General features: G+C 37.8%; 1 protein-coding gene across 2 annotated transcripts in view; it reads right to left on the bottom strand.

Annotated features, from left to right (window-relative positions):
* SEPTIN10 (septin 10) overlaps nt 1-25,115 on the bottom strand; it is an 80,374-nt gene that overhangs the window by 5,375 nt on the left and 49,884 nt on the right. For both annotated transcript variants that reach the window (XM_080813188.1, XM_080813189.1), the window contains exons 6-9: nt 23,398-23,559; nt 21,301-21,397; nt 19,942-20,110; nt 4,665-4,797 (exon numbers count right to left, since the gene is read on the bottom strand). In XM_080813188.1, coding sequence (XP_080669314.1) covers nt 4,665-4,797; nt 19,942-20,110; nt 21,301-21,397; nt 23,398-23,559 — 561 coding nt within the window. The remainder of the gene's footprint in view (nt 1-4,664; nt 4,798-19,941; nt 20,111-21,300; nt 21,398-23,397; nt 23,560-25,115) is intronic.

Genomic DNA, 25,115 nt, shown 5'->3' with positions numbered 1-25,115 from the left:
CTGTCTTGGTAGCTTTATTTAATTTTTTAAAAGATTTTACTTATTTGACAGAGAGTGTGAGAGAGCACAAGCAAGGGGAGCAGCAAAGAAAGGTGGAGAAGCTTGATCCCAGGACCCTGGGATCATGATCTGAGCTGAAGGTAGACTGCCTAACTGACTGAGCCACCCAGGCGCCCCAGTAACTTTAATTTTAAATGCGTTCCCATCCAAAAAATGCATGAACAAAAAAATAAATAAAAATCCAAAAACCTGTTTTTAAAACATTTGACCTTTTCTTGCTCTGTATTTCCCCCCCCTCTGCAAATAAACTTTCTAAAATCCATGTTCAATAAAAGTAAGGGATACAAATCACAAAATCAAGTTATCAAAAAACACCTTATTTTCCAAATAAAGTTACCAGGTATAGTGAAACGGTAAAAAATTACATTGGTAAACCTATCTAAAAAGTGTCAATTATCAATTTAAATCAAGAACCTTAAAAATCTATTACATTTTTCTACAGCCATTCACCTTCTTGAAATCTAAAGTAAATCAAGAAATCCTAAACTTGGGGCGCCTGGGTGGCTCAGTGGGTTAAAGCCTCCGCCTTCAGTTCGGGTCATGATCCCAGGGTCCTGGAATCGAGGCCCACATCGGGCTCTCTGCTTGGCAGGGAGCCTGCTTCTCCCTCTCTCTCTGCTTCCCTCACTGCCTGCTTGTGATCTCTGTCTGTCAAATAAACAAATAAAATCTTAAAAAAAAAAAAAAAGAAAAATCCTAAACTGAATGTTTTTTTTTCCATAACAATACTCACTGCAGTAGAATTTACACCATAACGTGAAAAAATAGCCTGTGACTAATGAAGTAAAAAAATAAATTTATGCTAAGTACACTCAATGCAGTTATTAAAGTGAGTCTGTAAAAGATTTTAACTTTACAAGGTGAAATTTCCCTAGGGACCTGAGCAGATTCCACCTGAATCAGCTGTGTGCCTTGCCTGCCAAGAACACAAGCACAACATCTAGAAGCTAGATCAAAAAAGGCAACTTTTAAAATTTTCTAATCTAAAAAAGCCCAAAAAACAAACAAAAAAAAATTCTCTAATCTAGTTATATTAATTTAAGTATTTTCAGTTCTGGGAAGCATTCATATAAAAAAGTAGAACTTGGGGCACCTGGGAGGCTCAGGCAGTTAAGCATCCGACTTCAGCTCAGGTCATGATCCTGGGATCCTCTGATCAGGCCTCACCTCAGGCTTCGGATCAGTGATCAGCGGGGAGTCTGCATCTCCCTCTGCCCCTACCCTGCCCACATGCACATAGGCACTCCCTCTCTCTCTGTCTCAAATAAATAAATAAAAATCTTTTTTAAAAAAGTAGGACCTGGTTTCTAGAAAAGATGGCATATAATCACTGAAGAAATGTTTTGCTAAAAATCAGAGGTTGAGGGTAGAAACTGAAGAGCTAAACTCCATCCTAATAAAAATTAACTGTTCCAAATCTGGAAGAAGTCATGCTGTACACCAGTACAGCCTGAAAAAAGATGTATTTAAATGGAGAGAGAAAAGAACTGAAACAGATTCAGTAAGACTCTTTTACCCTAAGATTCTTTTATTGCCATCTTGAGGATGGCATTTCAGAGAAGCATCTGTTCCTTGTATCTACTTATTTATATAGTTCCTGCTTTTGCAAAAAGCTACATAAGTGTGTGTACATAAGAGTGTGTGTGTGTGTGTTTAAAGGGTGGGGTTCATCTGGTTGTCATTCAAATCAGTGGTATAAATAAGAGAGTCACAACTGAGTATGTGTGCATCTCCTATAAATGCGGGAGAGGAGCTAAGTAAACCCAAGAAAGAGGATATAGGAGTGGATTTATATATATTAATAAAGAATCTCTGATTACTTAAATGGAGGCTGCATACTCTATATGCATAGTTAAATCTTGAAAGGTTATAGGGTACTTCATATATCATTCATAAGGTTGACTAAAAATTGCAGAAATACTATAAAGAGAAAAATGTTTTAAAAAGGGAGGTGGGGGGGGGGGTGCCTGACTGGCTCAGTGGGTTAAAGCCTCTGCCTTCGGCTCAGGTCATGATCCCGGGATCCTGAGATCGAGCCCCATTGGGCTCTCTGCTCCTCGGAGAGCCTGCTTCCTCCTCTCTCTCTGCCTGCCTCTCTGCCTACTTGTGATCTCTGTCTGTCAAATAAATAAATAAAATCTTAACACAAAAAAAGGGGGGTGTGGGGCAGGGGGCTCCTGGGTGGCTCAGATGGTTAAGCATCTGCCTTTGGCTCAGGTCATGATCGCCAGGTCCTGGGATTGAGCCCTGTCGGGCTCCCAGCTCACAGGGGAGTCTACTTCTCTTTCTCTGCTTCTCTCTCCCTCTGTCTCTCCTCTCCTTGTGCTCTCTCTCTCAAATGAATAAATAAAATCGTTAAAAATAAAATATTTAAAAAAAAATAAAAGGGGAGGAGGGGGTAGGTGTAACTACTATTCACATCACAAGGAGTTCACAATTTTTGATAGCAACAGTCTATACCGTATACAAGACTCACTCATGGTTCCACTATTCATGACATTAAGGATTTAATTCAAACATATTTTCAAATACTCAGAAGTAGTGTTTAGAAAAGATAAAGCAGTGTACTATACTGGTGATATTGTCTTAAGGGCATTGGTGAGAATTTAGCCACAGCACAGAGGTCTTCTGTTTTTCTGACCTTGACTCTTAAGTATTTAATGATACTGACTTTAGAATAAAAAAACTGGTCATGAAGTACCTTGCAATATTAATAAAAGAGGCCTGGAATCTACTGCCGCTAATGCTATATAATTAAAAGTTTAGAACTCTCGTGAGAACTTTGGTTGTTGATGCCTTAGGTTTACATTAACTTCATTTTTTACACTTCACAAAAAGCACTTGAACCATAAAAATAAAAGTCTACAAAGGATCTGCTGACAAATAGTCTTTCTCTTTTCCTTTCAACAATTTTGTTACCCTGAATTTTTAATTTCCTTTTAAATAAAATATTCCTATGTGGGATTTAAAAATTAAAAACTCAACTAAAAACCACTTATACATCTTTTCTCCTCACTGGAGAAACTAAGAATCATGGTGCGTGAGAGAGAAACTCTTAAATAAAAAGAGTTTTACTCTACTACCACCTTAAAGATGAATCTACTGGGACACCTGGGTGGCTCAGTGGGTTAAAGCCTCTGCCTTCGGCTCGGGTCATGGTCCCAGGGTCCTGGGATCGAGCCCCACATCGGACTCTCTGCTCAGCAGGGAGCCTGCTTCCCCCTCTCTCTCTGTCTCTCTCTGTCGAATAAATAAATAAAATCCTAAAAAAAAAAAAAAGATGAATCTACTAATAGACAAAAAAAAGTCAGCATCCTTATTTCCTACTCATCCCAACTCTTTCCTCAATATTTATATTTAAAAATACCTCGGGGCTCCTGGGTGGCTCAGTGGGTTAAAGCCTCTGCTGTCAGCTTGGGTCATGATACCAGGGTCCTGGGATTGAGCCCCACATCGGGCTCTCTGCTCAGGGGGGAGCCTGCTTCCTCCTATCTCTCTCTCTGCCTGCCTCTCCACCTACTTGTGATCTCTGTCAAATGAATAAATAAGATCTTAAAAAAAAACAAACAAACTCAAAACTAGGGGACTATTCTCCAATACAAGAGACTAAACAAAGATAATACCCAAATGTGACATGAGACCTATAACTGAATTCCAGTTCAAACACAAAAGTAAAAAAATCACCAAAAACCCCAAAACAAAACAAAACAAAACAAAACAACAACAAAAAGCCATCTTTGAACAACTAGGGAAGTTTGAAAGCCGACTGGAGATCAGGTGAGATTATGGCACTCCTATTAATTTTCTTAAGTGTAATACTCGTACAATGGTTATGGAGGAAAACGTGCCTGAGCTTCAGAGATGCATACTGCAGGGTCTTGGGATAAAGTGTCATAATGTCTACAACCAGCTTTCAGATGACCAGGAAAAAACATCCTCCCCTCAGATGCATAAACACACATATATAAAATAGAGATGGCAAATTCCCTTTTGAGCTTATCCTTTTTGACCGTCATCTTGAATATGGCCATTTCACTTAAAAGTAGCCACTGTGGTTAGGTCTACAGAAAAGAGCTTAACCCAAATATAAAATTACTGATTGAAGAACTAGAAGCACACAGAATTATGGAAATTAACCGTGATGTTTATGTGTATGCAAGCGCACGTGTGTACCAAGACTATCCCAAGGTCATTTGACCTCCTGACTCATCTAGAAAGCCTGACTTCAAACTCAAAGAACTACTTAACTGCTTTCATAGTTACCCATTTCACAGCAAGCATCAACTCCAACAACTCTCAATAACTCCCAAGAAAGGCTTTATCAAGCCACAGCTAAAACATTTCTGGATAAAACTTAAGGCATTTAAAACCCTTATTAGTAACCTAGTCCAATGTAAGTCCTTGGTGAACCACTTCTTATGGAAGACTATTTACTCAAGAAGGCCAAAACTGAAGTCTGTACTCAAAGACTATGTGTTAAAATAACTACTTTTTAATGAACAACAAGTAATCTCCAAAAGCATCTCAGCTAAATTCTTGAGCTAAATCTCCCCAGTAGGATACTTAAAAAACAAATGTAGATCACATCAAACCAGCATACTTGCCTCTCTTTCAGCTTCTTTCAATATGGCTTCTTTTTCCTTTACTCGCTGCACAAACATCTGCTTCATTTCTTCTTCCTTCCTCTGACGTTCTCCATAAAATTCATGTCTTTTAGCTTCATAGGTCTCTTGAAGACTAAAAAGTTATTTGTGGTACTCTCATGTTAAAAAATGATGTAGGAAACTTCCAAACACTCAAACTTCTCTGGTTAAGCCTTACACTATAATAACAATTACCAATACCCTTTTATACAGAGTAACCCGAAACATGACATTTCCTATAGCATGAAACATAAAAAGCCACAGATGCCACAGCTACAGAATACCAGATATCTGAAATCTCTGATTTATCAAGTCCTTCTCAAGAAGTATTCTCATATTACCCCCAAATGAATTCCTCTTTCAGTCTTAATTAGCATCACTGTCTTTGGAAACCTTGAAGTCTTGAAGTCATCCTTGACTCTTCCCTTACCTTATCTCTATCTGATCACCAAGGTCTGAGAGTTCAGTCTGTGACCTTGACATCATTTTAATCCCATCTTCTGATTTCTACAGATATTGTTACAGCCCAACTCAAACTTGGTGATTTTTCTGCCTTCACTATTATAAATTAATATCCTAACTGATCTCTGGGCTTTTAGTTCCCCTTTCACTTTCTTACTTCTTGCCACTCCTAAGATTTTCCAGAAAAACCCACAGACCTCATTACCTTTTTTTCCACTGCCTTAGTTATCTACAGAATATGGTACCACCTCTTTTGAATAGCACTTAAGAAACTTTTAAATCTGGTCTAATTCTACCTTTCCAGATTCGTCTCTTACCAAACAAATCCAATCCTCCTAAGGTGCCAGCCATACCAACCTATTTGTTGTTCCTAAAACCACAGATTTCATGCTTTAGCTTGTGTAACTCCTGTGCTTCCAACACTAATGCCCACCTGCCAACCCCCATTCTACCCAGCTAATCCTTTATTCCTCAAGTCCAAATTCAAATGCAACTTCCTTCTGGGTGGTTCAGATGGTTAAGGTCTGCTTTTGGCTCAGGTCATGATCCCAGAGTCTTGGGATGGAGCCCCGCATCCAGCTCCTTTCTCCCTCTGCAACTCCCCCTGGTTATGCTTGCTCTCCCTCTCTGTCAAATAAAAAAATAACATCTTAAAAAAAAAAAAAAAAAGCCAGCTGGAACTAACTATGCCTTCTAAGCACTCTCATGGCACTTTGTACCTCTTCTTTGGCATTTATATCCTATCTGTCTCTCTCTTCTAATAGATCATTATCTCTGTAACCCGACTACCCAGCAAAGCTCTCTAGACACATCAGGGTCTTCATAAATGTTCATTTAATGACAGAAATTGCCAGGAAGTAGAGCTAGATTTAACCAAGCAGAGCAAGGACTGTCCTGGAACACTATGCCCAGCTGCCCTTTCTTACTTACAGCATTCAGAGGTATAACAGACTTCTTATATATGTCAGACACCAAGCCCTTCCATTTTAGCACACTATGAGACTATCCCAAAGATTTAACAGGGAACACAAATGTGCCTTCCAGCTGTTTTACAGTGAGAAATTTCCACTGCTTACAGAAGTACTTTATATCTAAATAGACATAAATATGATGAATTAAGGTTTTTTACAGTCTTAAATAAGGTCCCACCTCCTTTAAATAGCACTTAAGGAACTTCACAATCTGGCCTAATTCTACCCTTCCAGATTCATCTCTTACCAAACAAATCTAATCCTCCTAAGGTTCCAGACATACCAACCTAGTCACTGTTCCAATAACTGGAAAAATAAATCTTCTAAGTATAGAGTTCTAGAAGTAAAAGGAGAATTAGAGTAAGAAATGTTACGCAACAGCTGTTATGGCCGACTGTGTGGGGTATGAGTAGCAGGTGTTTTGAGGAGGCAAAGATCCTAAACATTATCTTTAAAAGCAAAATGTACAAACTGCCCTAGACAACCACATTAATGCCCCAGATCTTAAGGAAACATTTACCAGGCTTTTAATTTTTCTATGTTTGTTTTGTTCTTATTTTAAAGAAGCGTCTATATCAGGCTACTTTCATTGTTTTCAGAAACCTCACTACAATTCACTGATCCTACAATGGATTGATAGTTTTTAATGACAGACTTGATTTAAATAATGTTTTAAATTCGTACCAAATGTAAGTCTTAAAAAGTTCTCATTATCTGTGTGTATAAACACTTAAGTTGCTCAAAAGGAAAATAAATCTACCTGGCAAAGAGAAAAGACCTAACATTTGTTGAATAGCTGCTCCCAACAAGATACTTTCCTGGAATCCTTTATCTACCTAATTCCCATAGCACCCAAGCAGAACAAGCACTAATACTCTGTTTTACAGATAAGAAAACTAAAGCTCAGAGAGGTAAAGTAATCAAAGCAACACAGTTGTAAGTAAAAAGCTAGAATTTGAACCAGGTCAGATTTTTGTTTTATCAAAAGATTAAAGGGGCACCTGGGTGGCTCAGTGGGTTAAAGCCTCTGTCTTCAGCTCAGGTCATGATCCCAGGGTCCTAGGATCAAGTCCTGCATCTGGCTCTCTGCTCATCTGGGAGCCTGCTTCCCCGTCTCTCACTCTGCCTGCCTCTCTGCCTACTTGTGATTTCTGTCTGTCAAATAAACAAATAAAATCTTTAAAAAAAAAAAAAAGATTAAAAAATCATGTTACTCTCCTGCATGTTTTCTGTCATGTCACAAGGTTTTTCAGCTTTGACAACCAGAAGTAAATTCTAAGTAAAATCAATTCTAAGTAAAGAAACCTGCACTATCTTTCAAAAGGTGGTAAAGAAACTCCTAGAAGATCTGTAAGGGAACAACTTACATAGTGTTATAAAACTAATGCAACTACTGTTTACTATCATGGATTTATTCATTAAATGAAAATGAAAAAGTTTTCTTGCTATTTTAGTAAAAATTCTTGCTTTTTCTAGTATAAAATTAGCTTAATATTCAATGAAACATTACTCTACTTGCAAATATCAGTGATTTAAAGCAAAGTTTAAAACTAAAGAGGAAGAAAAAAAAATTCTCAAATGCTCATATTCATCAAGAAAATCACTACAGTCCCTTCACTTAAGACTTGTGTTTTATATACCGTTCTAAAAAGCCTGCTAACCTTTTTCCATTTCGGCTCTAGACTAAATGCAGAAAGTTATTTATTTCTTGAGAGTTCCAAAGACACAAATTTTACAACACAAAAAAATTAAGTCAAACACTTAACTCTAAAATACTACAAGAACCTTCCTTTCAAAACTACAGGTCCCTCAACACTTCAAATGGCAGTGATTTTGTACTTAAAGATGATTAACTGTGGGAATGAAAATGGTTATGTTAATCTAAAATAACTTAGGGATTTAAGAAGGTTTTTAACCATTTCTGATCTAGCTTTAATAATTAAAGATCAGTTTACTAAGATTAGAGGAGAGTATAATGCCATTTACTGGGACTTCATGATAAGCACATGTGTAGTGCTGAGAGATTAGGACAGTAACTATGACTCAGCATAACTGTTCACAATAAAATGTAAATGGAAAACAAGTCGAAGGTCTGGCAATAAAGAAGACTGGGTAGTAAAGAGAAATAAAAGTCATCCTAACAAGTTTATATAACTTTTTTTAATTGATAGATATAATATTGAGGGATGAACTTTACATGCCAACCAAATCAGAGTGACTACTATTAGGTATACCCCAAATTAAATGGAAAATATTGCCTAGAAAACAGAATATAACTTCTTCAAACTGTAGAACCTTCCTAAGACATCAAGCTATAATGAACTACAGAAGCTTTACCAAATAATTTATTCGCAAATAAAACACCAAGAAGAAACATTCTGCCGTGCCTGACTCAAGAAATCCAGTAAGAAATGCCTTCTCTCTTAAGGAGAGCAGCCTAGGAAGGACAGAAGACACAGGCAGCAGAGGCCTCCCTTACACTAAGATCTAGTTCCCCATCCTTTCTTGCTTGTTCCCTATCCAATCTGTTACCCAGTATAAATTGAAGAATCTTCATTTTCTAAGTTTCCATTCTTCATTTGATCAGTGAGCAAATGTTCCCCGAACTAAAGAAATGCTTTAAAAAAAAAATGGATGTTCTAAGCAGTCTTTGATTCTGAATGTCCACCATCTACCTATACCTCCTTTTGGTATTGTTAACCTGATTAATTTTGGAGAGCTACCTCTTCCCCATGGGGATATAGTCTGGTGGGACAATTAATTAGATTCATGCCCACTCTGGCCAAGACAAAAAGGGTACATGTCCTAAGCTAGGCATACAGGACTAGGCTGTAAATTGTCAAGAAGAAACAAAAAAAGGCTGGAAATGGTTTCAGTTCATTCACTCCACTCCCAGCACAGAATGAAACTGGTTTCTACCTGTTCTAAGGCTTCCCTTTGAATCTGTAATTCTTGGCTGATGTAGTCTTTCATAGAACTTATTGCCCTTTTTGTTTTAGAGGAGTGGTCTTCATTATTTTCAAAGAGCTGTAAAGGAAGCAACTGAATTTTATTACACTGCTGTACTTCTATAGCAAGAACTTGATCCTCAGCTTCAACACAGCTGACTTCTCCCTGAAACCTTCTTCACTTGGCTTCCAAGACATGACACTGCTGGCTTACCTCCTTCCTCTACCCAAGACTTCTCAATCTTTTCTATCTACTTCTCCAGCTCACATATATTAAAGTGACTCAAGTCTGTTTCCAAGGCACCTTTCTTTTCAGACATACTTCTCTCTCTAGGCAATCTCATCCCTATTCATACATTCAGTTAGCCATCTAAATGCTGATGACTCTTAAGTTTATTACTTTGGCCCAGCCCTCTCCTCTGAGCTCCAGAAAAATACCCAAAGTGGAACACTGTCACTTGTATGTTCCAGAGGAAACTCAAGTCAGCAGGTCCCAAACCAAACTTACGCTCCATCATGTCCATCACTGCAGCTCCACAAAAAAGCCAGTCCTTCCAGAGATAACCTGTCTCGAGGAAAGGTACAACCATCTACCTAGCCAATGAAACCATAATACCAGGAAACTAGAAGCCTTTTTTTTTTTTTTTTAAAGCAGCATCTTCTGGCGTTTCCTGCTTCTTTACCTCATTATATCCAAACAGTCACTAAGTTCTTTGAATTTCATCTTCTAGATATGTCTCAAATACATCCAGTTCTATTTTTACCACTTTTACTTCAGTCCAAGCAATACTCTCCCACTGGTCTCTCCTAAGCATGTCTGCACACCACTTGAATACTTTCTTTGCATTATAGCTAAAAGTGATTTTTCAAATGTAAATATGGTAATGATACTCCTTGAATGGTTTTGCCTTTCCCTTGGAACAAAGCACAAATCCCAACCAGGTGATCCACAGTTTGATTACTGCCTACCTGTTCTCTCAATCTTATGCCCCCTTCTCTGCTCTCTGGCTGCACTGACCTTCTTAAAGAGCTCTGAAGATGTCATTCTCTCTCTGCTTGCAGTCTTTTCATGTCTTGCTCATGACATGAGCAAGATTAATTTCCTCAAATTATCAGCTCAAAACAGTAACTGCCTCAAGAAAATCTTCCCTAATTTTCCAGATTAAGTCAGGAAACCCTCCCCAACTATTTACCATCTCTCCTTTAGCGGACATTTCAAAACTGTGATTAATTGTGCCATTTTATTTTGGCCTCCCCAGTAAGAATGATAGCCATGATAGCCAGGTCTATAGGCTCTTCCTCAGTATTATATCCCCAGCACTTAGCCCAGAGCCTTGCAAACAGCAGACACTTTAAAAATGTTTATGATTTTGGGGCACCTGGGTGGCTCAGGTCATGATGCCAGGAGCCTGAGATGGAACACTTCATCAGGCTCCCTGCTCAGGGAGAGCCTGCTTCTCCCTCTCCCTCTGCCATTACCCCTGCTTGTGCTCTCTGGCTCTATCTCTATTAAATAAATACATAATTTTTTAAAAAATAAAATAAAATGTTTATGATTTTTCATATTGCTATTCACTGCTGACTGCCAAATTATTATCCCAGCCTTAACTTCTCCCTAAGTGCCAGATTCATTTATGTAATAATGTACTGAAACTCTTCACTGGAATATTTATTTTTTAAAAGCTTTATTTATTTTAGAGAGAGACAGAGAACACATGTGCATGTATGAGTGGGCAGAGGGGCAGAGGAATAGAATCCTCAAAACAGACTCCCTGTGGAGTGTGGAGCCCAATGCAGAGCTCTATCCCACAATCCATGAGATCATGACATGAGCTGAAACCAAGAGCTGAATGTTTAAACCACCGAGCCAACCAGGTGCCCCTTCACTGGAATATTTAATAAGCAACTTAAATTTAACATGTCTGAAACCTCTCAATTATTAACCATAACCCCTAAAATCTATCCCTTCCCCAGTCTTGCTCATATCAGTAAACATTACCACCGTTTAGCCAAATTCAGGTCATTTCTCAATGACTGGAGTTGTTCTTGATTCCTCTGTCCTTTACAGCCCATATCCAAACCATCAATGAGTCCTATGAACTTTACCTTCAAATTATATGTCCTAAATGTGCTTCTGACCACCTCTACACTACCAAGTCTCTATGGTCTCACCAGGACTACTGTGTGAGCACCCCTGACTCTATTTTCCACAAAGGGCCAGAGGGTCCTCCTCTCTCCTCCATCCCAGAAATTTTGTAAGGCAGTTTCTGTTTAAGCCCACAGTGCTTACATACCCACTGACCAGCAGTGTGTGAAAGCATATGGGAGACAAACAGCAAGTATCTGTTAAATGAGAGAACGGAAATTTTAACTTAAATGCAGATTCTTAGGCTCTATCCGTAGAAATTCTGAACCTGCATTTCTTAATCTTCCATAGATGCCTGATGACTGACCCACCAGGCAACCTGAATCCCTCTTCTCAGAGTACTTCAAAGGCTGTCCCACTTGCTCTCACTCAGTATTCGTATCTTACTAATGTACACTGAGACCTCTGAATTGCCCCTCAGACTTGAAAGAATGAGAAGAGAAGCCTCCTCTGGAAAACATTAGTGAAGTCAAATTTTCAATAGAGAAAATACTTTTATCAGAAGTGGCCTATAATCAAAAGCACAGCATACCTGAAATTGGTGAGGAGGGTTTAAGTATATATAATTCTTAATTTATCATACTACTAGACCTAAAAAAACTAATTAAAACCATAGATTAAAGGGGGAGGAGTCAAGATGGCAGAGAAGTAGCCGGCTGAGACTACATCAGGTAGCAGGAGATCAGCTAGATAGCTTATCAAACCATTGCGAACACCTACAAATCCAACGGGAAATCTAAGAGAAGAACAGCAATTCTAGAAAGAGAAAATCAACTACTTTCTGAAAAGTAGGACCGGCAAAGAAGTGAATACAAAGCGACAGGAAGATAGACCGCCGGGGGAGCGGCTGGCTCCCCCGGCAAGCAGCGGAGCAATGGAGCACAAAATCGGGACTTTTAAAAGTCTGCTCCACTGAGGGACATCACTCCAGAGGCTAAACTGGGGTGAAGCCCATGCAGGGTCAGCGTGGCCCCAGGTCCCGCAGGGTCACAGAAGGATCAGGGCTGTCTAAGTGTTGCAGAGTTCCCAGGTATTAGAGCGGGGAAGCCGGCTACAGAGACAGAGCCGAGAAGAGGGCTCTCAGCTCAGGGTTACCTTGAACCAGTCGCAGGCTGGGTGAGCTCAGAGTGCAGCCGGAGGCCAAGGAGATGGGAGTGATTGAGCGCTTTTCTCTGAGGGCGCACTGAAGAATGGAGGCCGGAGCTCTCGGCTCCTCCTGGCTGGAGATTGGGAGGCTGCCATTTTCATTCCCGTCCTCCGGAACTCTACGGAAAGCGCTCAGGGAACAAAAGCTCCTGAAAGCGAACCCCAGCGGATTACTTAGCCCAGTCCCTGGTAAGGGTGGTGCAATTCTGCCTCGGGCAAAGACACTTGAGAATCACTACAACAGGCCCCTCTCCAAGAAGATCAACAAGAAATCCAGCCAAGACAAAGTTCACTTACCAAGGGGAGCAGCGGAATTCCAGAGGAGGAGAAAGCAAAGCACGGAACTCATGGCTTTTTCCCCATGACTCTTTAGTCTTGCAGTTAATTTAAAAAAAAATTTTTTTTTCTTCTGCTAAATTTCTTTTAAATTTTACCCTTTTCTTTTTTAACTCTTTTTAACTAGTTTATCTTAACAATATCTTTCATAGGGGCACCTGGATGGCTCAGTGGGTTAAGGCCTCTGCCTTCAGCTCAGGTCATGATCTCAGGTCCTGGGATTGAGCCCCGCATCAGGCTCTCTGCTCAGTGGGGAGCCTGTTTCCTCCTCTCTCTCTGCCTGCCTCTCTGCCTACTTGTGATCTTTGTCTGTCAAAAAAATAAATAAAAATCTTTAAAAAAAATACCTTTCATAAAAAAAGTAATAATAATCTTTTTTGAACCTTCATTATTATAGTGATACTTTATTCTTCATTGTATTTAACTTTATTTTTTGTATACACATGGGGTTTTTTCTTCTAAACAATTTGGGGTGCAAATTCTTCTAATAGATCAAAAGATACCCTAAATCTAGCTCCGGGCTTGTTCTAGTCTCCAGCGTGAGCAAATTCTCTCCACTTTCTTTTTCTTTATTCACCCAACCAACTTACTTTATCAACTCCTTTTTTAGAAATTTAAAAAAAAATTTTTTTCTTCATCTTTATAGGCATATTCCATGCCTTCATTGTGTTTACCCTTATATACGTTTTTCATTCATTAAAATTTTGGGAGGCAGTTTCTTCTAAGAGACCAAAATACTCCCAAAATAAAGTGGTGACCCTGTTCTAGTCACCAGTCTAATATATATATTTTTTTTTCTTTCTTGTATTTTTTCATTATTTGTTTTCTTATTTTAATTTTTTTTTTTCTAAACTTCTTTTTATCCCCTTTCTCCCTCCCACGATTTGAGGTATCTTCTGATTTGGTTAAAGCACATTTTCCTGGGGTCTTTGCCACCCTTTTAGTATTTTATTTGCTCCTTCATATACTCTTCTCTGGACAAAATGACAAGGTGGAAAAACTCACCACAAAAAAAAATAAAAAACAAAAAACAAAAAACAAAAAACAAAAAAAAAGAGGCAGTACCAAAGGCTAGGGACCTAACCAATACGGACATTGGTAATATGTCAGAACTAGAGTTCAGAATGACGATTCTCAAGGTTTTAGCCGGGCTCAAAAAAGGCATGGGAGATATTAGAGAAACCCTCTCCAGAGAGATAAAAGCCCTTTCTGGAGAAATAAAATAAATAAAATCTAACCAAGTTAAATCAAAAAAGCTATTAATAAGGTGCAATCAAAAGTGAAGGCTCTTACTGCTAGGATAAATGAGGCAGAAGAAAGAATTAGTAATATAGAAGACCAAATGACAGAGAATAAAGAAGCTGAGCAAAAGAGGGACAAATAGCTACTGGACCACGAGGGGAGAATTCGAGAGATAAGTGACACCATAAGACGAAACAACATTAGAATAATTGGGATTCCAGAAGAAGAAGAAAGAGAGAGGGGAGCAGAAGGTATATTGGAGAGAATTATTGTAGAGAATGTCCCTAATATGGCAAAGGGAACAAGCATCAAAATCCAGGAGGTGCGGAGAAACCCCCTCAAAATCAACAAGAATAGGTCCACACCCCGTCACCTAATAGTAAAATTTACAAGTCTTAGCGACAAAGAGAAAATCCTGAAAGCAGCCCGGGAAAAGAAGTCTGTAACGTACAATGGTAAAAATATTAGATTGGCAGCAGACCTATCCACAGAGACCTGGCAGGCCGGAAAGAACTGGCATGAGATATTCAGAGCACTAAATGAGAAAAAGATGCAGCCAAGGATACTATATCAAGCTAGGCTATCATTGTAAATAGAAGGAGAGATAAAAAGCTTCCAGGACAAACAAAAACGGAAAGAATTTGCAAACACCAAACAAGCTCTACAGGAAATATTGAAAGGGGTCCTCTAAGCAAAGAGAGAGCCTAAAAGTAGTAGATCAGAAAGGAACAGAGACAATATACAGTAACAGTCACCTTACAGGCAATACAATGGCACTAAATTCATATCTTTCAATAGTTACCATGAATGTTAATGGGCTAAAAGCCCCAATCAAAAGACACAGGGTATCAGAATGGATAAAAAAACAAAACCCAACAATATGTTGTCTACAAGAAACTCATTTTAGACCCGAAGACACCTCCAGATTTAAAGCGAGGGGGTGGAAAACAAATTACCATGCTAATGGACATCAGAAGAAAGCTGGAGTGGCAATCCTTATATCAGATCAATTAGATTTTAAGCCAAAGATTATAATAAGAGATGATGAAGGACACTATTATCATACTCAAAGGGTCTATCCAACAAGAAGATCTAACAATTTAAAATATCTACGCCCCTAACGTAGGAGCAGCCAACTATATAAACCAATTAATAACAAAATCAAAGAAACACATCAACAATAATACAATAATAATAGGGGACTTTAACACTCCCCTCACTGAAATGGACAGATCATCTAAGCAAAAGATCAACAAGGAAATAAAAGCCTTAAATGACACATGGGACCAGATGGACATCACAGATATATTCAGAACATTCCATCCCAAAGCAACAGAATATACATTCTTCTCTAATGCACAAGGAACATTCTCCAGAATAAACCACATCCTGGGTCATAAATCAGGTCTCAACCAGTATCAAAAGATTGGGATCATTCCCCGCATATTTTCAGACCACAATGCTCTGAAGCTAGAACTCAATCACAAGAAGAAATTTGGAAAGAACCTAAATACATGGAGGCTAAAGACCATCCTTCTAAAGAATGAATGCGTCAACCAGGAAATTAAAGAAGAATTGAAAAAATTCATGGAAACAAATGATAATGAAAACACAACGGTTCAAAATCTGTGGGACACAGCAAAGGCAGTCCTGAGAGGAAAATATATAGTGGTACAAGCCTTTCTCAAGAAACAAGAAAGGTCTCAAATACACAACCTAACCCTACACCTAACGGAGCTGGAGAAAGAACAACAAAGAAAGCCTAAACCCAGCAGGAGAAGAGAAATCATAAAGATCAGAGCAGAAATCAATGAAATAGAAACCAAAAAACCAATACAGCAAATCAAACTAGGAGCTGGTTCTTTGAAAGAATTAATAAGATTGATAAACCCCTAGCCAGACTTATCAGAAAGAAAAGAGAAAGGACCCAAATAAATAAAATCATGAATGAAAGAGGAGAGATCACAACTACCACCAAAGAAATACAAACAATTATAAGAACATACTATGAGCCACTCTACAACAACAAATTTGACAATCTGGAAGAAATGGATGCATTGCTAGAGACATATAAACTACCACAACTGAACCAGGAAGAAACAGAAAACCTGAACAGACCCATAACCAGTAAGGAGATTGAAACTGTCATCAAAAATCTCCAAACAAAAGCCCAGGGCCAGACGACTTCCCAGGGGAATTCTACCAAACATTTAAAGAAGAATTAATTCCTATTCTCCGAAACTGTTACAAAAAATAGAAATGGAAGGAAAATTCCAAACTCATTTTATGAGGCCAGCATCACCTTGATCCCAAAACCAGACAAAGGCCCCATCAAAAGAATTACAGACCAATATCCTTGATGAACACAGATGTGAAAATTCTCACCACAATACTAGACAATAGGATTCAACAGTGCATTAAAAGGATTATTCACCACGACCAAGTGGGATTTATTCCAGGGCTGCAAGGTTGGTTCAACATCCACAAATCCATCAATGTGATACAACATATTAATAAAAGAAAGAACAAGAACCATATGATACTCTCAACAGATGCTGAAAAAGCATTTGACAAAGTACAGCATCCCTTCCTGATCAAAACTCTTAAAAGTGTAGGGATAGAGGGCACATACCTCAATATTATTAAAGCCATCTATGAAAAACCCACTGCAAATATCATTCTCAATGGAGAAACACTGAAAGCTTTTCCGCTAAGGTCAGGAACACGGCAGGGATGTCCATTATCACCACTGCTATTCAACATAGTACTAGAAGTCCTAGCCTCAGCAATCAGACAACAAAAAGAAATTAAAGGCATCTAAATCGGCAAAGAAGAAGTCAAACTATCACTCTTTGCAGATGATATGATACTATATGTGGAAAACCCAAAAGGCTCCACTCCAAAACTGCTAGAACTCGTACAGGAATTCAGTAAAGTGTCAGGATATAAAATCATTGCACAGAAATCAGTTGCATTTCTCTACACCAACAACAATACAGAAGAAAGAGAAATTAAGGAGTCAATCCCATTTACAATTGCACCCAAAACTGTAAGATACCTTGGAATAAACCTAACCAAAGAGGCAAAGAATGTATACTCAGAAAACTACAAAATACTCATGAAAGAAATTGAGGAAGACACAAAGAAATGGAAAAATGTTCCATGCTCCTGGACTGGAAGAACAAATATGTAAAAATGTCTATGCTACCTAAAGCAATCTACACATTTAATGCAATCCCTATCAAAATCCCACCCATTTTTTTCAAAGAAATGGAACAAATAATCCTAAAATTTATATGGAACCAGAAAAGACCTCGAATAGCGAAAGGAATATTGAAAAAGAAAGCCAAAGTTGGTGGCATCACCATTCCAGACTTCAAGCTCTATTACAAAGCTGTCATCATTAATACAGTATGGTACTGGCACAAAACCAGACACATAGATCAATGTGTCTAGGAACATGTGTCTAGGAACATAGCCAAAGGCAAGGGAAGCAAGGGCAAAAATGAACTGTTGGGGGGTGCCTGGGTGGCTCAGTGGGTTAAAGCCTCTGCCTTCGGCTCAGGTCATGATCCCAGCGTCCTGGGATCGAGTCCCGCATCGGGCTCTCTGCTCCGTGGGGAGTCTGCTTCCTCCTCTCTCTCTGCCTGCCTCTCTGCCTACTTGTGATCTCTGTCTGTCAAATAAAAAAATAAAATCTAAAAATAAATAAATAAATAAATAAATAAAAATGAACTATTGGGATTTCATCAAGATCAAAAGCTTTTGCACCGCAAAGGAAACAGTTAACAAAACCAAAAGATAACTGACAGAATGGGAGAAGATATTTGCAAATGACATATCAGATAAAGGGCTAGTGTCCAAAATCTATAAAGAACTTAGCAAACTCAACACCCAAAGAACAAATAATCCAATCAAGAAACGGGCAGAGGACATGAATGGACATTTCTGCAAAGAAGACATCCAGATGGTCAACAGACACATAAAAAAGTGCTCCACATCACTCGGCATCAGGGAAATACAAATCAAAACCACAATGAGATATCACCTCACACCAGTCAGAATGGCTAAAATTAGCAAGTCAGGAAATGACAGATGCTGGCGAGGATGCGGAGAAAGGGGAACCCTCCTACACTGTTGGTGGGAATGCAAGTTGGTGCAACCACTCTGGAAAACAGCATGGAGGTTCCTCAAAAAGTTGAAAATAGAACTACCCTATGACCCAGCAATGGCACTACTGGGTATTTACCCTAAAGATACAAATGGGACGCCTGGGTGGCTCAGTTGGTTGAGCAGCTGCCTTCGGCTCAGGTCATGATCCCGGCGTCCTGGGATCGAGTCCCACATCGGGCTCCTTGCTTGGCGGGGAGCCTGCTTCTCCCTCTGCCTCTGCCTACCACTCTGTCTGCCTGTGCTCGCTCGCTCTCTCTCTCTCTAACAAATAAATAAATTTAAAAAAAAAATTAAAAAAAAAAAAAAAAAAGATACAAATGTAGTGATCCGAAGGGGCACGTGCACCCGAATGTTTATAGCATCAATGTCTACAATAGCCAAACTATGGAAAGAACCTAGATGTCCATCAACAGATGAATGGATAAAGAAGAGGTGGTATATATACACAACTGAATACTATGCAGCCATCAAAATAAATGAAATCTTGCCATTTGCGAAGACGTGGATGGAACTAGAGGGTATCATGCTTAGTGAAATAAGTCAATCGGAGAAAGACAACTATCACATGATTTCCCTGATATGACGAAGTGGAGATGCAACATGGTGGGTTAGGGGGGTAGGAGAAGAATAAATGAAACAAGATGGGATTGGGAGGGAGACAAACCATAAGTGACTCTTAATCTCACAAAACAAACTGAGGGTTGCTGGGGGTCGAGGGGTCGGGAGAGGGGGGTGGGATTATGGACACTGGGGACGGTATGTGCTATGGTGAGTGCTGTGAAGTGTATAAACCTGGCGTTTCACAGACCTGTACCCCTGGGGATAAAAATACATTATATGTTTATTAAAAAAATAAAAAAATAAAATAAAAAAAAATAGATTAAAAACTTAAAAAATTTAACCTCATCTCCTATTAAATCTTCCCAAAGGTCAGATGCAATGGCATCAATGATGTAATGTTCTCCTTCTCCTATTTGTGTTTACTCTAGTACAAATACTAAGAGTCGGGGAAATGACCAAAATGCAAATAATGAAATGGAAAAGAAATCCTTAGTTCCACAACAGAGTTTTAAATTTAGAGTGTTTTTTCCTGAAGATTTCCTGCTTTCCTCCATGCAAAAAACCTATTCTGGAATGCTACATCAAATCAAATCTGATGTAGTAGGTAAGGATTAGAGTTTCATGTTTACATATCTTATAAAAACAAGTCAGGAATGTAAAGCCACATAAAATTACCTAGCAAGTTTATAACACTGAATGCTGTAATTACTGAACAAGAAGGTCATCAACCTTAAAATTCTTATGACTACCCTGGAATATTTTAAGAAACAGTTTAATCCCTGCTCCCTACAAGCACTTTCATTCTTCCTTATAAGACATTTTCCTAACTTTAAGTCATTCCAAACTTTCATCAAGCTAAAAACCAAGGGTTTTTTGGTTTAATATGATTCACATTCCAACTTTCTTTTAGAAGAACAGATAAATATACTTTTATCTTTTTCAGAAAAATACAAACATAAAACCAAATGAGAGTTCTTTCCTTTAGTTATTCATTTCAGCATGTACTGAGATAATGGGCTTCTGCCATTATGTTCTTTCTTAAACTCTTAGAATCAGATGAAATATTAGAGACCTTCAAAGGCAAGAAGGCCTCAAGTGATCTGAGAAGCACAGTAATTAATCATAAGCAAATGATTCTACTTCATAGTTTGCCAGGTTTCTGAAAACCACATTCTCCAACATCCTAGATATAAAACAAGGTACAATCCTCTATAACTTCCTCTTTGATTGGCTTCTCACAGAAATCCCATTACCTGAGCGGCTTATTCTCTGGGCCCACATCTGTAAAGCCCATTTCCTCCAGTTTGCAACGCCTGTAAAGTTCATAATGCCTAGTGTGGGTCTGTTCTCGCAGATCTTCCATGTTTGTACAAATGAGCATTTCCCGGAGCTTTACAAAATCACAGTGGTTTTCATTTTCCACTAGCGAGAAAAACAAGAAAACAGCAACACCAATTTTTAATTCCTGGCACACAGTGCTTGTTGAATGAAAGAATCTATAAAAACACATCTGAAATAACAGTGTAATGATCAGTCTAACACCTATGATTGTTTTATACAAGTAACCAAGGAAGAAACTCTTGCATTACACACACTGAATTATAAGCAACGTAACAGATTGGGAAATGGCTTTAAATTTAGTAGGCAATGGATAAACAGGAAAGAAATACATTATATTATGTCACCAATATGTTCCAGTTATTTCACTAATATTTTGTTAACATTTTACAAACCATCCTTAGGACATTTTACAAAGTGCTTAAAAAGACCCTGTAACATTATTTTACTAAAACTTCAAAGTAGTAATTCTACATACTCAAGATACCATCTGTACATGCTATAATTATCAAATTCTATATGTAATGCCACATTTATGATGTTGTGTTTGACACCATTTAAAATTAGTGAATAAATATACTTAATTCTCCTTACATGGTCCTTCTTCTAGGGTTATGGTGACTGGAAGACTACAAATAATTATGTAACTGTAACCAATAATTTTAAGTACAATTACTACTTTTATATTTTTTATATATTAAAAATGTTAAGTTTTGTCAATATTTTTTAATTATAAATCTGTCAATTAAAAAATCAGCAGTATTAGGAAACCAGTACTAATAGGGATAATCCATTTCCCATTAATAGCACTACAAGTAAATGAATGAACCAGATAGTACTAATTACTTATTCATTACAAGTCTAGATAAACTCTAAAATTTTTTAATTGGGTGACTTAGTTTTAGAAATAGTTGGCAAAACTTTGATGATCGGAAATACATAAATGTTCAAGGTGGTTTATTGTGCCTAGAATTATATTTTAGTAATCAGTTTATATATCATGTTTAAACACTAGTATTTATACTCAAATTCTGTTCTGACTAGTGCTTCCCACTTTCTGAATGTCTTGGCACGCCAGGCACAAAATGTGGTATAATAAAGAAAATGGGGAAGCTCTGCCCAGCCTCCACATACTTGGCCAAAACAGAATACATGCCACTCTTCTGATAAGCAAATCATAACCGAAATAAGCATCAAATTAGAGAATGCACTGAATGCAACTTTCAGACCGTTAGGTGATATACGTATTCCCTGTCATCATTCATCTCATTTACCTTGTACAACACCCCACGGGTACTGGCGAGCTTTGACCATCTTATTTCCAACTTTTACCTCATCCATACTTCCTACAACAGCAAATGGCAAATGTCCCTGGAAAGGAACCATGATACCAAATCATATCTCACGCTATTATGATAAATGACTAACTAAAAAAGTTTTATGAAAGTAAAAGATTAGAGAAAATGTACTAAATAACAAAGTTATTAAAATCAAATGATCTGCTATGCCTCTGATTTTATTTACTTTAAAATTACTTTATTTTTTTAAGATTTTACTTATTTATTTGTCAGAGAGAGGGACAGCACAAGCATGGGGAGCTGCAGGCAGAGAAAGAAGCAGGTTCCCTCTTGAGCAAGGAGCTTGATGCGGGACTCAATCCCAGGACCCTGGGATCATGACCTGAGCAGAAGGCAGATGCTTAATTGACTGAGCCACCTAGGCATCCCTATACCTCCAATTTTAAAACTCGGCAGTGAATATGTGACAACTGTTCTGTAAGAGTAAATTTCAGGCCCCATAAAGAAAATTAATCATTGAGCATCCCCCACATGCAAGGTATCATGCTACAGGAATAAAAAAAAAATTCTAGTATAGGTATCATTTCCCTCAATATTATCTTTGCCCTAAAAGACAAAGATAATGTTGAGGAAATTACACACGTACACACACTTACACACACCAAATGAATAACTAAAATATATATCTATGTTTAATGTGTGCACAGATACATGGTACTAATACAAAGTGGTAGTTAAGTCCCAAACTAGTACAAAAGGTACTAAAATGTTACATAAACTTAGAGGAATAAGGAATCACTGTGAGCAGGAAGATATAACCCAAACCAGAGATGGATCAAGGAGAGTAAGAACTTAAGTAAGGAGAAGATTTTGAACAAATACATAATAGCTAGATTTAGAGAACAGTAGTAGAGCAGACTGGTCTGTCTGAAGGTGAGAATTAATACAGGAGAAAGGTCTAATGTTTAAATATTAAGTATTATGTTTAATTTTTAATAACTGATACAGTGTCTTAATTGCGTCTTTCTGAAAAATTATTCCAAGTGGGCACAAAAAATAAAACTAGATTTAAAGACAATATAACACATGGGTATTGAGATCACTTCATTTACATTAGTCAGTTTTTTATATATTTAAAGTATCTTAATGAAAAATCAGAAAAGGAAAAAGAGAAATGGCATGAACAGTTACTGAATGTCACTATTTTAGGCAGTGAACAAAGACTATATCCTCACAACAACCCAACTGCAGGTATTAACCCAATTTTGTAGGTAAGTTAACAGTCTCAGGGAGGTTAATATCTCCCACAAGAACATATGGTTAAGTTAAAACCAATGACCCTTCAAAATATAACCAGATATTTAAGAAATTTAGTAGTCTGAAGAAAGTATCACAAAAAACCTAGCCATCTTTAGTCATATTAGATGAAAAGTTATGTGAATGTTGGGGCACCTGGGTGGCTCAGTTGGTTAAGTGACTGCCTTCGGCTCAGCTCATGATCCTGGACTCCTAGGATCGAGTCCCACATCGGGCTCCCTGCTCTGCAGGGAGTCTGCTTCTCCAGCTGACCTCTCTCATGCTCTCTCTCATTCTCTCTCTCTCTCAAATAAATAAATAAAGTCTTTAAAAAAAAGAAAAGTTATGTGAATGTTTAATATGTACATGTGATGCTGTAAGGGTAGATGAGCTTAAATACCAGATCAGAAATATGTCCTTAAAGATTTTAAAGTTCCCAAGCATTCCAAAGGAGAGTAGAAAGATTTCACATGTTTTTTAAAGATAGGACAAAAGGCATCTTTCTAAGGCAATTAGTAAACATGGTGTCACAAAAGGAAAATCCCAGAAAATCCCAGCCTTGCCAATGTATCATTTTATTTAGGTGAAAGTAAATATATTCTCATATATTTTTTCCAACTCTAGAAAATAAAACATTTTCCTATACTGAACTTACTGAAAATTCACCTTGTGTGAAGTCTTTTTGGAAGACACAAGTGAAAGTATGTTAGCAGAAATGTCATTTATAAATTAGTCTTTTCACATGTAAACAAAATTAACATTCAACTAGGAGCTTACATTCATTGAAGCATTGATTTTAGCAATAGTTTCATCGTCTGTTGGAAACTGATATATCTGGACACCGTTGCTAACCAATTCACTCATGAGCTTGATCTTAAACTTCTGTAATTCAGCTTTAGAAATCGCATCTGCTTTGGCAATCACTGGTATAATGTTCACCTATCAACAATAAAGAGAAACAAAATATCGTAATTGGAGATGTATTTTTTTAATTCTGTAGTTTTGCATTCAAAACCACTGTCTCTGACTAACTTTCCTAACCTAGATCTGGGAATGAACAAACTATGGTACAGTTCATTGTCTGTTGATATAAATTAAGATTTACTAGCTCACAGCTAGGCCCACTCATTTACATATTATCCATAGCCACTTTCATTCTCCAATAGCAGAGATAACCAGTTACCTTAGAGACCATATGGCCTGTAAAGCCTGAAGTATTTACTCCCTGGTTCTTCACAGAAAAAGCTTGCCAACTCCTAACCTAGATAATCGCTGACTGTCACTGTCACCATATTCCCCTACACAAATCACTTCTATAGATGCTGGCCTTAATAGTAACTGCTTTTAAAAAGCAGAATTCTTACAAGATTAAAATACATCTGAATCTAGGGTTAGAAATCTTACATTTTCTTCTCTTTCTCAAAGTCTCTTATAATTCTGTCACATACAAAATGTAAGCAGGAAGCTGAGATCACCTGCTGAATTCACTAAGTATTTTTTATTTCTTAATAATCTAAGCATTAATAATCAGGGTAATTGATCCTTCTGCAAAACAATGAAGCAGGCGAGTTTCTCCTTCTTCCTCTCATTTTGGCAGATCCCCTTCCCAGTGAATCCATCTAATCTGAACTCTGTTGTGAGAGACTCCTACCTAGATGTTGAAGAAAGGAAATTTTATGAAAACCAATTGAAAGTGTTCATGACATTCTCAGCCTTAAAGTCCTATCACTGGCCAGAAAGGAAAAACTCTGGGGTCATGAAGACTATCTTTGCAACATTAGTCCCATAAAAAAGACTGATGTCTCCACAAATCTAGGGTTTGTAGGTTTTTTTGTTTTTTGGTTATTTAGTTGGTTTCAGTGAAAAATTTCAGGCTAACTAGTATCCAGAGAGTGAGATATCAATGCAATTTTCAGAATGAAAAGTAAAAATCAATTCTATTCTTAAATTTCTTGCTCTTCTACAATTCCACACTTACTGTGTATATTCAACTTATTAGTCTTATAAATATGCTCCGGAGGAAAGAAAGATTTTCTCATCTACCCATGAAAACTCACCAGCAATAGTGGGTAAACAGCTTTCATGCTAAATTAGTTAAAGTACATAAAAATTTGATGCCAAGTTCTTGGTTTCAATATTATATACTTAGAGTGTCAATAAATTATGCCAAGTTAACATCTTATAATTACTTCCACAGTAGATAGCAAAAGCACTCTGTAATGTAAGTGTCTGACATTAAGTTTTGATTGTCAAGGTGCTCATTTCAAAGACATCCATGTCGAATAAACATATTGCCAGCTGTATGACACAGCTACTAGCAAAACTGAGTAAGGCACAAAGCCACCTCCATCCATAACATTTCCCTTTTAAAAAACCTGGGTGACCTGGATAACTGACCACTTGAGCATGCCCTAATCCCACTCTTATGTTTTAAATTCGCCAATAAAGAGTGAACTTATGAAACCTGAGACACCTGACCCTCAACCCTAATAAAG

Source organism: Martes martes (assembly GCF_963455335.1).
Source record: "Martes martes genome assembly, chromosome: 9".
Taxonomy (NCBI): domain Eukaryota; kingdom Metazoa; phylum Chordata; class Mammalia; order Carnivora; family Mustelidae; genus Martes; species Martes martes.
This window is presented reverse-complemented; position numbering and strand designations above follow the sequence as displayed.